General features: G+C 38.7%; 1 protein-coding gene across 1 annotated transcript in view; it reads right to left on the reverse strand.

The window, feature by feature from the left end:
* Window positions 1-915: 915 nt before the first annotated feature.
* slc15a4 (solute carrier family 15 member 4) overlaps window positions 916-15,120 on the reverse strand; it is a 73,986-nt gene continuing 59,781 nt past the window's right edge. The window contains exon 8 of the mRNA XM_063034247.1: window positions 916-4,353. Coding sequence (XP_062890317.1) covers window positions 4,169-4,353 — 185 coding nt within the window. The 3' untranslated portion in view covers window positions 916-4,168. The remainder of the gene's footprint in view (window positions 4,354-15,120) is intronic.

A 15,120-nucleotide genomic window follows, 5' to 3' on the forward strand; every position in this document is an offset into this window, starting at 1 on the left:
TGGTCTTACACAATAACAAACAGCCTCCAGTCATTTGGCACATTAAATCCCCATTATTGGATATTTTAATTAAAAAATCTTTTTCATGCCCCAGTCCTATTTTTTCCTCACTCTTTTGTCTTCTACATATTTTTACAGTAAATTAACCAGCCTAATTCATGTTGTACTATCTCTCATTTAGAATTCTTCTATTTGATTGGTTCGAGGATCACGTGTACAAAGGCCCTTGAAGGCTTTACTCTGAATCGGATGACAAATAACAGTGAGCTGTTGCTCCAATGCCCACAGGGAGTTTGAGGACAGATGCTAGCACAGTAAGCAGTGAGCTCCACTCTTTTATCAATGACCACAAAACCTAGGCTGTTATCCAGCACTAACAGGACACAGAAAGGACTCGCATCTGTAATACGTTTAGTTAAGGGTTGACATTGCTTAAAGAGCAAATTAGCGGAAGGGTAACATTTGTCACATCATGCATGATGGAGTAAATCGCCTGCAGAAAATATCATCCATGTGGTACTAATGGTTGCCATGGCTACATCACTCTGTTCTTCATTTCAACTTTTCTCATGTAGCTAACCGAAGCTCACTACAGAACGACCGCCATTACAAATAACTGTGCTCTGGCTCGTGTACTGTGAATCTCCATTCTATGGAAGAAAATGCATATACAATTTAAAGACAAACCTCTGGAAATAATCCACATATGGTACCTCTTCTTAAAAATCCTTTGTACATTTCATTTCAGTTTTGTTTCAATGCACAATCTACAGTACTACCCATTCACAGATTAGAATGTTGTGCATTATTAATATTTAATATTTCTTTGAATGATTTTGAAGTTTTGCAGATATTCAAATGAAGTGTGGATATTTTATTTAAAAATACAAAGAATGCTTGGCTCTAATGCACCCAACTTTTCTGTGGTCAAGTTGAGTCCTGAAGCTGGATGAAAAGGATAAAATTAGTGACTGTACAAAGTGAAAAGTTTTTGCATTAAATGAGTGTGACAATGGAAATGGAAATCAAACTCACACCAATGTTGGAACTAATTTATTACATGTCCAACATTAACAAAATTGAGAAAATCTGCCAAATATTCAGTTGAAACAAATCAAGAGTCAGCTTTCATACTATATTTTCTTTTTGCACCATCTAAATGAACCATTTTGCTTTTACTTTTCTTCTCAGCCACTCTTTCCCCTGCCCTTTGAAAGTGCTTTTATAACCCCATCTTTTAAAAAGCTTACCGATTGTTATTTTGATCCATCATATTTTCAGTCTAAAGGACTTTAAAAAATGTTTACTGTGGTCATTTATTAAATGTGTCAATTTCTGAACAGGCACCCACAAACAACAATGTGTTAAGGGTCATATAATCTACTCAGCGATGTTGGTTGAGGTCTATCTAGTCAGTCAGGGACAATTTTCCTGCACCTCAAAAGTAAGGTAATGAAATGCATCATATCCACTGAGGCAACATGAAGGGGCTTAAAAAAAAATGGAAACACTCTTACTCCAACAATACAGCCACAATCGGCACAGTTCTGATGCTTCATTCCATATCTCTAAAATGGATTTGTTTGTCCCAGTGCACCTATTCCTCACCTGCCCCTTGAAGTCAACAAAAATATGGGCTCAGTTTTCATTGCACACTGTTAATCTCCTCATCATGCTGGCTTCCACTATGTCTGTGTTTTCTTGAATGAGATATATATTACATCTATAAACACTTGAGGAAGAGCAACTATATCCAGCTAGCTAGCACAGTTCTTCAAAGAAAAAGATAGTTGAAACATAGTCTCTCAGTCCAGGTTCTTTTTCACAGTGTCTATCTGATTCCACTTCCACATTATGGTTCTCCTTCCTCCGTAACTAATGACCTACTTAACCTGCAGGATGAAACTTCAGAGCATTGCAATGTAGTTGTAAAGATGACAGAGAAAACGGTGGAAAAAGCTGACATTTTATTAATAACAATAATATGGAAAAAAAAGTTCAAAAATTATAAAAAGTGCTTAGTAGTTTAGAAGGTTTATATCTGCTATTGGTGTTACCTCGTGGCTGATAGTCTTCCTCAGTCCAACAAGAACTGGGGAGGTACTCAGCAGAGAAGACTCAGAGGGGCACTGTGTTACACTTTCCTCTTACACTTGCCACATCAACCCCCAGGAGCGGGTCCTACCACCTGGTACTTTGTCTCATTGAAAGGACAGCATGACTCCCAAAAAGCCTTGCAGTTTTCTATATGCACCATTTTTACCTCCCCTGTTGGCCATTGACGCAGGTCCATGTGTGCTTTCCCCTTGAACAGCTTCCATTCTCCCTCCCTCTCTTTCTCCATTACTCTAAAGTAGGGGTTCCCAATCATTTTTATGCCACGGACCAATACCATTACAGCAAGGGGTTCGTGGCGGGAAACCCTCCCTACTCTAAAGCCTCAAAATGTAAAATTATCTAATGTCACAATATCTTCCTGATTTATTCTACCCCTTTTCTCGCTTTAGAATGACCACACTCACAAACCATGTTCCATTTGTAGTTCTATTGCTTCAAATACCTTCCTTAATCTCTGATTCAATTTTCAGATCCGCCCCACACCCAAGATCTCCTTCTTGCGCAATCTTGAAATGCCTGCCTGTAGTAACTATAAAATGCAAATTATTTTAAATGTAATCAAACTGTAATTCATTCTCCAAGCACACTTTTCATCTTTTAAAGGAAGTTGATCTTCAAACAGATGCTAGAAAACTGGGCACCACTTGTTTCCTTGAACCCAAGGACCAAATTCTTAGACATTAAGAATTCATATTCACAGTAAAGAATTTCCACTCTGCTGGCCATCTAGATAACTATTTACTATGTTGGATCAATAATATTGCTTGAAAATATTAAAAATGTCCAATTACATTGACTTTGCTTAAAGCAACCTCAGATCTCCTGGGGAGTGCAGAAAATCAATATTTAAAAATCAAAATCAAAAAATATTTGCATTAAGAATTCTTTAACATTTATCATTTAGAAACTACTTTAAATTCAAAAAAATTCAGAGAGTGACAGCATCCTTTCATAACTTTTGGTAACATCTACATATAAGCTTCTTTGCCCTTTCATTTATTTGGTATTGTATATCTGCATCCTCTGACTCATTCAGTTCAATTATTATTAAAATGATAGTTAAAAGATACCGGTCATGAATGCTCACTTATCAGTCACAGGATAAATGCACAGAATGCACAGAATTCCATTCAAGCATATGAGAAAGGTTATACTGCAACCCAATGACAAGATGTAAATCTGTTATACAGGCATTTGATAAGACATGATAATAAACTAGCATTTATCATATTGCTTTTCAATATATAATAGTTATTCATTTATCAGTCAACTGGTTATCAGCAAGATGCATTTTCCAGTTGTCAACATGATTTGAAGAAATAGGATTGTGATTATATTTTTATTTGCTTTAATTTATCAATCTCCAGGCCACGCCACTCAGGGACTTGTGCTGATATTATTTTGTGAATGTATGTACTAAACTGTAACTATAAGTACTGTGTGTGACTACATGCACTGCTTTTTGTACCTTGGCCCCAGAGGAACGATGTTTCATTTAGCTGTATACATGTGTATAGTTAAATGGCAATAAATGAACTTTAAGGATGGGGTGAGCAGACTTAAAATGGCATCACTGGCATTTACTTGCAAAGATTAAAATAACAAAATCATCTTCATAACACAAGCAGCAGACTTTTAAAAAAAATTTACCCAGCTCTTTGAAGTGAAAAATAATACTGACATATGTATGCTAAAAGTTACTGGTAGTCTATAAATTTAAAACTGTAGACTGTTTAGTAGAACTTTGTTGGACTCCAGCATGCCTTGTGGATTTCCTTCAATCACCACAGGAAGTTTAAAGTAGCAGTAGAATTTTTTAAAAAAGATTGCCTTGCCAACAGGAACAACACTCGCAACTTAACAGCCTGCTTTATCTGCCAGTACTTACTTGTAGTGTGTCGCTATCTCCTACAGGTCATTCAGGCAAAATACTCCCCAAAGTTTCATTCTGCAATAGGCAAGCTACCCAATCCATCACATACCCAAAGAAAGGATTTACAACTATTTTTTCCCCAGTTATGTCTTCTTTCACATGCAGTGGTTCTCATTTTCAGTTCCTGGTCTGACTAAACCTGAGTTCTCCATGTTTTCGTCTTCCGTTGATGAACAGCAAATCAGATTTGGCTTTGTTGCGATCAAATGTCACAGAAACAACAATAAAGATGATCAGGGTGATACACTGTACACCTGCTAGTAAGAAGAAGTAGTAGTCCATATGACACTTGTTGATATTACCTGGCAGGGGAGTCGGAGGAAAGAAAAATAATTGAACTTTAGAAAATTGCAGTTTATTCAAATTAAGAAACTCTACAACATTAATGATTTTCTAATATCAATTTAAATCAATCATACTGGACAGGTTGATGCTCCTTTAACCATGCACAGTAAAACTCTGGAAATCCTAATGGTTTGGCTTCTGGCTCACTCATTCCTGTACATAGCTCACATCATCTGTAGATTTGTGTATAGCAATCAGACCTAAACAAACGCCAAGTTGGCTGGGTTTGCAGCTTGAGTCAACACCAGCAATGTGGATAGACTCGTACCAGAGACAACATTTGAAGTCCTTTTATATTTTTTGTTCGACAAGTAAGATGAAACGCATGAGCTGAAACTCACAGGGTTTGATTTTCCATTTCCTTTAAAACGCATTAGGTTCACTGGAAAATTTATTATACCACTGTGTAAAATCATTTGAACCACACGGAGCACTGTCACAGGAAAGCAGCATCCATCATCAGGGACCGCACACACCACCACCACCACCACCCAGGCCATGCTCTCTTCTCGCTGCTGCTATCAGAACTCACACCAAGTTCAGGAACAGTTATTACCCCTCAGCCATCAAACTCTGCAACCAAATGGGATAACTTCACTCAACTTGATTGTGGGAATATTTCAGTGGTGAGGACAAAAAATGGACTCACTTTCAAGGATGCTTCATCTCACGTTCCCAATATTCAGAGAGTTTGCCCAGAAGAAAATTAAGCTCAGGGCTGAATGTGGTGACATACATGTACTTTGATAATAAATTCATTTTAAGCTTTGAAATGAAGTATTGTGGGAAAACATATGTAACATCCAATAATCTAAAAATGTTGCAATTCTGCTCCACCAATGACTCAAAGGTTCTGGATTAAAGTTTTACTAATGTATAGAATAGATACTGGACACAATCAATGGCATTAAAAGTGTTCAAGTGTACAACTGTTGGATAAGATTGATGCAGTTCTATAATAATTTGGCATGAATAACACAAAGAAAAGATAAAATAGTACCTTACAGCCAATCAAGTCCTTTTGAAGTGAGTGACCATTGTATAAAATGCAGTAACCATAGTGAAATGGAATTAGATATTGCTAATCAGCCAGATCTAAGAGCAACTATTTTATATATGCTAAAGCACTTCACAAAAATGAAAGACGTTGAATCTAAATTAATCCCATAATATTCATTTAGCAGTAAATTAAAAATAATTTGAAAGCCAAAGTGTTAATTTCTATACATTTGTAAGTAAATCAGTATCTAGAACAATCGTTTTTGAAGATGTACATCTATTGCCTATCTATCTTAAGTGGCAACAACATATATGAATTTCAATTATTGTTGCAATATTTATGTTAAAATACCATTGCTTTAGATTTCACTCTTATAGAAACCTGCCAACTATTCAATTGCATTTAATGTTCAAACTGTTGACTTATAGAAATAGTCATTGTTTCAGATATACATTTTTTGAAAACAAATATAGGTAATCTCAGCAAATGTTTCATACCTGGGAAATGCCCGCAATTTGACTTCTCCACAAGTCAGAAACTGTTTTTTATAGTAACTCAATTCATATCACTCTACATACACTTGCTATAAGTCTTTCATTTCATTGAATGGTCACCCTTGCAGTACCCACAATTAAACTAAAACATTATCTACTGTATCTGGTTTATCAATGAAAACCATGAAACATTATTACTAGCCTGTAAAATGCTTTAAAAATGTAAGTGAGAATTCACGCAGTCAAATTTCTACACTGCAGGAAATTTATAACCCAGAGAGCTCTGTACACATTTAGAATTACATTTCAAGTTTCTAGACTTTTAAGTAAATTATATCATTTATTTTAAAAAATGCACTTTACTGCCACATCTGGAGAATTACAATCCCTTCACATCCATCACAGTTAGTGTGATAACCTATATATTTAAACCAAAAATGCAGCAACCATTGTCTTAACTAAGTACACTGGGACTGAGGTAGCAAGGCAACTTGCACTTGTACAAGAGCACTTCTCTAAATTACAGGAAACTCATTAAAATTTGGGAACTAAAATATAGTGCTGCATAAAATTATGCCTTCTTATGAGAATGAAATATCTGCAAAATCTAAAACAGGGATCTCAATAATTTATCAAATTATAATTTAAACTTCTTGCTTATCTAGAGCAAGATACTGCTGCTTTTTATAGATGCTGAGAAATTTAACTTCAGTATTATTTTATTCTCCTGTTTGACAAATGAACTGTAATTGCTCAGCACCATGAAATATAGTGCAATTAAATCTAACAAGCTGTATATTTCGGATGCACAATATTAGTGATGCCAAAGCAGTAGAGCTTTTACCAAAGTACTTTGGAATAGATCCACCTTCCTTTTAGAGATTAATATAGGAAAAGCACATATACTGACCATTAGAATACCAATCACTTTCAACATTGTGATTTACAGATACATTAGTATAACCTGAAGTTTATGCACATCTTCTTTACTTGGCACAGGAAAACAGGACAAAAAAAATCTACTTCAGAACTCTACTTAAAAAAAGGAACAACTGAACAAAATAAATACTCTGGAAATTGGGGGTGGGGAAAAAAGCCTCCCAAATGATTCTTTTTTAAGATGGAGTTTGAAAGCAGAATGAGCACCGAGTGTCACTGGTAGTGGGATGAGTGATCAAGGAGTGCAAATACCACAGAAGTAAGAATCACAGCTGGGATGAGTGAGAAAGGAGTAAGAACGACTGAGAGCTGAGTGAGTAAACACTGAATGGTCCTGCTCAAGGGTCTCAGCCCGAAACGTCGACAGCACTCTTTTCCATAGGTGCTGCTTGGCCTGCTGAGTTCCTCCAGCACTCTGTGTGTTGACTGAACGAGGAGGATTCTTTTTATTCTATTTTCATTAAAGGAAACTGGCCTCCCATGAAGCTTGAAAAAGGGAAGCTGACTTCTAGCTATGGCATTGCAAAAAGAAAAAGTTCCAGGAACACAAGATGGAGCAAGTAAATAACTCCTTAGTGTGCAAAACTACTTTAGGCACAGACTACAGAATTATATCAATGTATAAATTGCCAATACCATTTTATAACTGCAATTCCTATTTCAGTTGGAAGACGACACGATATTTTATACCAAGATTTATTGCTACAGCTTGAATTTTGATATATACATTCTCAGATGGAAAATTGCAAAAGTAATTGGCTTGCCTATACAATGGCATTCATCTACAAACTGGAACAACATGGAAGCAGATTTTTATTCACGTTACCCAATGAATTTACAAGGAAGGTTACAGACAATAGTTGTTAGGTCTGTATAATAACAAGCCTAATTACATGGAACATTTAAGACACATATAGGCATGCTGGCCTAGTCAGAATAATTATCTTAAGTATATCAAGAAGGCACCTGTGAACCACAGCAACATGTTGCAGGCTACTTACAAAACTTCTAAATATACCTCTTCTGCATTACTCACACTGCAATCTGCAGCCAGTAATTCCTCTTTAAGCAATATACTTTTGGACCCACTTAATAAACTAGAGATTCCACAAACTTCCAAAGTATTCGGCTACAGCATGTTTAAGCAGACGAAAGTACAACACCGTGGCCAAAAGAGAGGGAGGGGGGCAGATACCAAGCCAGACTGAGACGCAGAGGAAAACTCCCTCTACCCAGCATCTTGTTAGCAAATGTAGTTGCTGCAGAACAAGATTGAGGGCCCAAGGGCAAGATTGCCATATCGGAGGGAAATGAGGAATTGGTGTTTTGTGTTTCATGGAGACATGGCTTACTCCAAACAAGCCGGATGCATCAGTAAGACCTGAAGGCTTCTTGATACACAGGATGGACCAAACTGCTGATACAAAGGCGGCAAAAGGTGGTGGGGGCCTGTGTTTCACTCTTTATGGTGCTCAGACATGGCAGTTTTGTCATACTCGTTCCCCCAACCTGGAACATTTAACAATTAAGTGCCGATCGTTTACTTACAAACAGAGTTATCCTCTGTAATCCTAACCGCAGTTTACATACCACCAAAAGGCAATGTTAATCAGGCACTCAAGACATTGAATGCTACCTTTACCAAATAAAAAACAACCCACTCCTGCACATTTCAATCATAGCTTCAATCAGGCTTGTTTGAAGAAACCTCAGCACAATATCATCAGTACATAACCTGCAGCACCGGGAGTCCCACTGCTTGCTCTCGACCATTGCTATACTACAATAAGGAATGCCTACCGTTCCACGCCGATACTGCACTTCAGGAAATCTGATCACTTGGTTGTCCTTCTCCTACCTGCATAAAGGTGGAGCTAAAGAGCAAGGCTCCAGAGACACAGGGATGTGAATGAATATTGTGAATGGTTGTCATGGACTATATAAAAACAGTCATAGACGAGTGTCCCCACAAAATCCTTCAGCGTTTCCCCCAACCAGAAGCCTTGAATGAACCATGAGATCCGCAAACTGCTAGGGGCAAGATCAGTGACATTCAGGTCTGGTGACCAAGTAAAATGCAAGAAGTCCATGTAGGATCTTCAGAAAGCCATCTCACATGTGAAGGGACCTCTACCACCCAGGCCATCCTCTCTTCTCGCTACTACCATCAGGAAGATGGTACAAGAGCCTCAGGACTCACACCACCAGGTTCAGGAACAAATATTATCCCTCAACCATTGGGCTCTTGAACCAGTGGGGATAACTTCACTCGCTCCATCACTGAACTGCTGTCCAACCCATGGACTCACTTTCAAGGACTCTTCACCTCATGTTCTCAATATTGTTGGGTTATTTTTTTATTATCTCTTTTTTGTTTGTATTTGTACAGTTTGTTGTAATTTGCACACTGGCTGTTTGTCCATCTTACTGAGGGTAGTCTTTCACTGACTCTACTCTGTTTCTTGGATTCACTGTGTATACCCGCAAGAAAATTAATATACAGATTGTATATCGTGACATACATGTACTTTGATAATAAATTTACTTTAAACTTTTATCACCTCAAATCTAACAAGAAGTACCAGGTCTCGATCAACAGCACAGCACGGTTTAAAATACAAGACTTGATTTTGTTTAATTCTTCATGTCCAGTGGTACATATTTGGAAGACTGGGTGTGATCTGAGATGAGCTGGTTTATTTGCAATTTAGTGCCCATGATTAGATTGTAAAATTCATAAATTGCATCTTAATATTACATCTGATTATACACTGGACTAGATTTACGGACCAGACCCGGATCTGGGCTGTACCCTCCAAATATCCGGACCTGCCTCTCGGTTTTTTTGCACTACCTTACTTTCCCTTTTCTATTTATGATTTATAATTTAAATTTTTAATATTTACTATCGATTCATACTCCAGGGAGTGCGAAGCGCAGAATCAAATATCGCTGTGATGATTGTACGCTCTAGTATCAATTGTTTGGTGACAATAAAGTATAAAATATAAGTATAAACTTATCAGGGCTTGTTAGCTCCTCCAAGAGAACCACAACATTTCTTGTAGGGTTTAGAGGCCTGCGCGCCTCAAAGACCGGAGAGCTGTGGTGGCAGGAGTCAGGGCCTCGTACCTTGGTTCATGGTCGGGTCACCCATGCCAAACAGGTCAAACAGTAAAGGCCAGACTACGTGTGGTCCACTGGTCCTCCGGGTTCAGGGGTTCAGCTCAGGACTAACAACCCTGACGGGTCAAAACAAAAATGAAGAAACCGCTATAGCTGTGTGTGACAGAAATGGAGGACCTTCATTGCTGCTCTAGATGCCAGCCGTGTAACAGGCAATTACCAAAACTGTCAAGCCAGGCAACATTTGCAGAAAGGAGTAAACAGTCGACGTTTCAGGCAGAGACCCTTCATCAGGACGACTGTCTACTCTTTTCCATAGGTGCTGCCTGGCCTGCTGCATTCCTCCAGCATTTTGTGTGTATTACTTTGATTTCCAGCATCTGCAGATTTTCTCTTGTTTGTGATCAAAATTGTCAGCAGCTTCAAGATTTCAATATCCATGCTGCTGACAGTTATTCAGCACTCCTCAATGGAACATAATATTTGGCGACTTCTTCACTGTATTCAAGGGGAAAATGAATGTAGGTTATTTACAAACAGGTTCTATGTACAAAATGGATAATATCTTCATGCTATATTACACAAGGTCTAAAAGTTTCAAAAAAAATAGCATCCTTGGCATTAATTGATGCACAGTAAATTTTTTAAAAACCTTATTTAATTTTTGTGTACTGCAATTCCCTCAAATATGAAGGACATTTGTTTCTTTGTCATTTTTCAGCATCAGTTCAATCATGTTTAAATTTCCATCTTGTGTTGTGTGTAGTATCAACAATGTTATCAGAAAAGTTATTTTTTGCTTTCTGATTTGACATATTACTCAAACAATATGGCCATATAACTAATGGCCACTTGGGATTCCTTTGTATTCATGCTGTCATCGATCCATGTCAGAAGGAGTGAATTCCATCCCACAGAGATCACTGGATCTTTGCCGATAGCTTTCTATGAAGTCAGTAGAGAGCACATCAGAGCTGACAGCAAATTCTGGAACATGTTAAAGGTGCAAAAGACATGCTGGCAGACAAGTGACGTCATGTTTTTTGTAGGACAACACAAGCATGCTGTAATCTGACATCTGATAGAGCTTGGCCTCTCTTCAGGGCATCTGTGTCATGTGAGCATTCAAGATGGGCTGGATCATGCTGCACACTAGTTCACAACTCTAACTGCAGCTGTTTTGCAACAAGTAAGGTAGGAATGAGGAAGAGGCATGTGACCTCCTGTCTCACTGCTCAACCATGCACCAAGTCCAAGGGCAGAGACCAGGCACATTGAGCTGAAGAGCTAGATATAATTTACATCTGTTTCCTCAGATATTTGTAGGAGGTCCCCATTTATTTGAATCGGGTTTCAAACGTACAGAGAAGTTAAGTACAGGTAAGTTCTGACCTAGGTTACTAAATGTGCTTAACAAATTTGAATCACTGAAACGAGTCACGTCTTTTATTAAGCTATTTAATCTGCTTCAGTTGCTTTGAAATATCTTTGATTAGTTTAGAAAGATCTTTGCAACAAATTAAGGCATCAAAAATGCTTGGCATGGGAATAGGGTGGGGACGAGATAGGATATGTCACCTGAGCTAAGCACATAAAATGCTGGAGACATCAGGTCAAGAAATCTTTTAAATTAGAATAGAGTACCATCAATTACTGATAATAAACCTATGCAGCATCAGAGACTAAACGTATCAATTGCTTAATTAAAAAATATACGAGATGCCAAGTCAATTGTTAAGTAACTCATGTATTAAAGCAGATTATAACACAATGAATATCTTTACCTACAAGAAAAGTCTTGCAACAAACTGCCAGGTTACTAAAAGGTAATTCTGACATAAAATAACAACAAAATAAACTTTGGCCCTGGACCTTTTTGGAATGGGGCGGGGGGCGGGGGGGAGAAGGGGAGATGTAAAAACCTTCTTCTGAAGTAGAGTCTGATAAATATCAGTCTATTTCAATATGAACAGATAAATCTTTTTTTTCCCATTCTAATTCAGCTTTCATCTATATCTAGTAACTTTGTTATTTAAATTGGGGCTGTGTTTTTCAATATTTTCAAGTACTGGGAAAGATACCCTCAAGCATTCCATTATTTCTTAAACACCAATTTCTGAATAATTTCATAACATAAGTCAAATTGCTGCTTTTTTTGGTCTAACTTATGAGTAGAGGAACCATTGTCAGGGTGTACAGTAGATTATCTTAACTTTGCAGAAGTCCAGCGCCTAGTGAAAATATCATTGGAGAATATAGTAAGAACGATGGAGAAAAGTGTTGCAGATTTGATCCTGGCAAGAAAATGGAGGTGCAAATACGTGTTTCTGTAGCAGTTTTAAAGATGGCAAAGTTGCTGATGTGTGTTTACAAACAGCACAGAAAGAGGCATGACAGTGGGGAGTACACCATTCCAAACTATCATCACAAACAAAAGAAAATCTGCAGATAATGGATATCCAAGCAACACACATACAAAATGCTGGAGGAACTCAGCAGGCCGGGCAGCATCTATGGAAAAGATCATCAGAACTGGTCTCAGCCAGAAACGACGACTGTACTCTTTTTCATAGATGCTGCCTGGCCTGCTGAGCTCCTCCAGCATTTTATGCTAAACTATCATCAGTCATGGCAAAAAAAATAATGAGAGCACGATTTGAATGCAGTCCCTGCATGAAGCACAAGAAATTCCCTATACTACAACACAATATTTTCTGCATTGTACTGTATCAGGCAAATGCAACACATTTTGTTTGGTTGTGAAGGGTCAGTAATCATTAATGTTAATTCTGTATGTCCACAGATGCTGCCTGCCTTGCTGAGCTTCCTAAGTCCATTGTATGTGAAGAAAAAAAGGATGACAGGAGTGAAGATAGGACCGATCAGAGATAAAGGTGGGAAGATGGGCCTGGAGGCTGTGGAAGTGAGCGAGGTCCTCAATGAATACTTCTCTTCAGTATTCACCAATGAGAGGGAACTTGATGATAGTGAGGACAATATGGGTGAGGTTGATGTTCTGGAGCATGTTGATATTAAGGGAGAGGAGGTGTTGGAGTTGTTAAAATTCATTAGGACGGATAAGTCCCCGGGGTCTGATGGAATATTCCCCAGGCTGCTCCACGAGGTGAAGGAAGAGATTGCTGAGCCTCTGGCTAGGATCTTTATGTCCTTGTTGTCCACGGGAATGGTACCGGAGGATTGGAGGGAGGCGAATGTTGTCCCCTTGTTCAAAAAAGGTAGTAGGGATAGTCCGGGTAATTATAGACCAGAGAGCCTCATGTCTGCGGTGGGAAATATTCTTAGAGATAGGATCTATGGGCATTTAGAGAATCATGGTTTGATCAGGGACAGTCAGCATGGCTTTGTGAAGGACAGATCATGTCTAACAAGCCTGATAGAGTTGTTTGAGGAGGTGACCAGGCATATAGATGAGGGTAGTGCAGTGGATGTGATCTATATGGATTTTAGTAAGGTATTTGACAAGGTTCCACACGGTAGGCTTACTCAGAAAGTCAGAAGGCATGGGATCCAGGGAAGTTTGGCCAGGTGGATTCAGAATTGGCTTGCCTGCAGAAGGCAGAGGGTGGTGGTGGAGGGAGTACATTCAGATCGGAGGATTGTGACTAGTGGTGTCCCACAAGGATCTGTTCTGGGACCTCTACTTTTCGTGATTTTTATTAACGACCTGGATGTGGGGGTAGAAGGGTGGGTTGGCAAGTTTGCAGACGACGCAAAAGTTGGTGGTGTTGTAGATAGTGTAGAGGATTGTCGAAGATTGCAGAGAGACATTGATAGGATGCAGAAGTGGGCTGAGAAGTGGCAGATGGAGTTCAACCCGGAGAAGTGTGAGGTGGTACACTTTGGAAGGACAAACTCCAAGGCAGAATACAAAGTAAATGGCAGGATACTTGGTAGTGTGGAGGAGCAGAGGGATCTGGGGGTACATGTCCACAGATCCCTGAAAGTTGCCTCACAGGCGGATAGGGTAGTTAAGAAAGCTTATGGGGTGTTAGCTTTCATAAGTCGAGGGATAGAGTTTAAGAGTCGTGATGTAATGATGCAGCTCTATAAAACTCTGGTTAGGCCACACTTGGAGTACTGTGTCCAGTTCTGGTCGCCTCACTATAAGAAGGATGTGGAAGCATTGGAAAGGGTACAGAGGAGATTTACCAGGATGCTGCCTGGTTTAGACAGTATGGATTATGATCAGAGATTAAGGGAGCTAGGGCTTTACTCTTTGGAGAGAAGGAGGATGAGAGGAGACATGATAGAGGTGCACAAGATAATAAGAGGAATAGATAAAGTGGATAGCCAGCGCCTCTTCCCCAGGGCACCACTGCTCAATACAAGAGGATATGGCTTTAAGGTAAGGGGTGGGAAGTTCAAGGGAGATATTAGAGGAAGGTTTTTTACTCAGAGAGTGGTTGGTGCGTGGAATGCACTGCCTGAGTCAGTGGTGGAGGCAGATACACTAGTGAAGTTTAAGAGACTACTAGACAGGTATATGGAGGAATTTAAGGTGGGGGCTTATATGGGAGGCAGGGTTTGAGGGTCGGCACAACATTGTAGGCTGAAGGGCCTGTACTGTGCTGTACTATTCTATGTCTATGTCTATGTACTTATTTCAATAACACTGTAAATTCAGAACTCAAATGATTATACCTCAAAGATACCAAGTATGAACAAAATCAGGTTAAAACTGATGTACAGTTAGTGTCATATTAAGCTTGAACTTTTAAAAAAAAATGAAGCTTACAAGGGGGAAGATATCATGTACATAGTTGAGGATAGATTCTGGAGTTGGAATACAGCACTGAGGGTTTTGCAAATGTTTATTTAGGTTAGATTTTCTTTTACGTCCTTTCTGACTGCAAGCAACTGTAATTTGGAGTATTTCAGTGTTATAATTGTTTGTACTTTTGGACCAGATTTGTTGTATTAACAGAATTGGTATTTGATATATTTCTACATTTTATTATCCTGCTGTAAGCCTTAGGGTCCAATGCTGGTTTAGTACTAAACTGGTTAATTTGGTACACGGAAGAATATACTTCATGGAGTGTAGTATCAAGACGTCTGTTTCAAACGAGGTCTCTTGTATCAGGAGACTGCTGTCTGGAGGAAGGTTGTAGCAGACACAAACAACATTATAAATAGTGAAATCC

The sequence above is a fragment of the Mobula hypostoma genome, chromosome 27 (assembly GCF_963921235.1).
Source record: "Mobula hypostoma chromosome 27, sMobHyp1.1, whole genome shotgun sequence".
NCBI classification, from domain to species: domain Eukaryota; kingdom Metazoa; phylum Chordata; class Chondrichthyes; order Myliobatiformes; family Myliobatidae; genus Mobula; species Mobula hypostoma.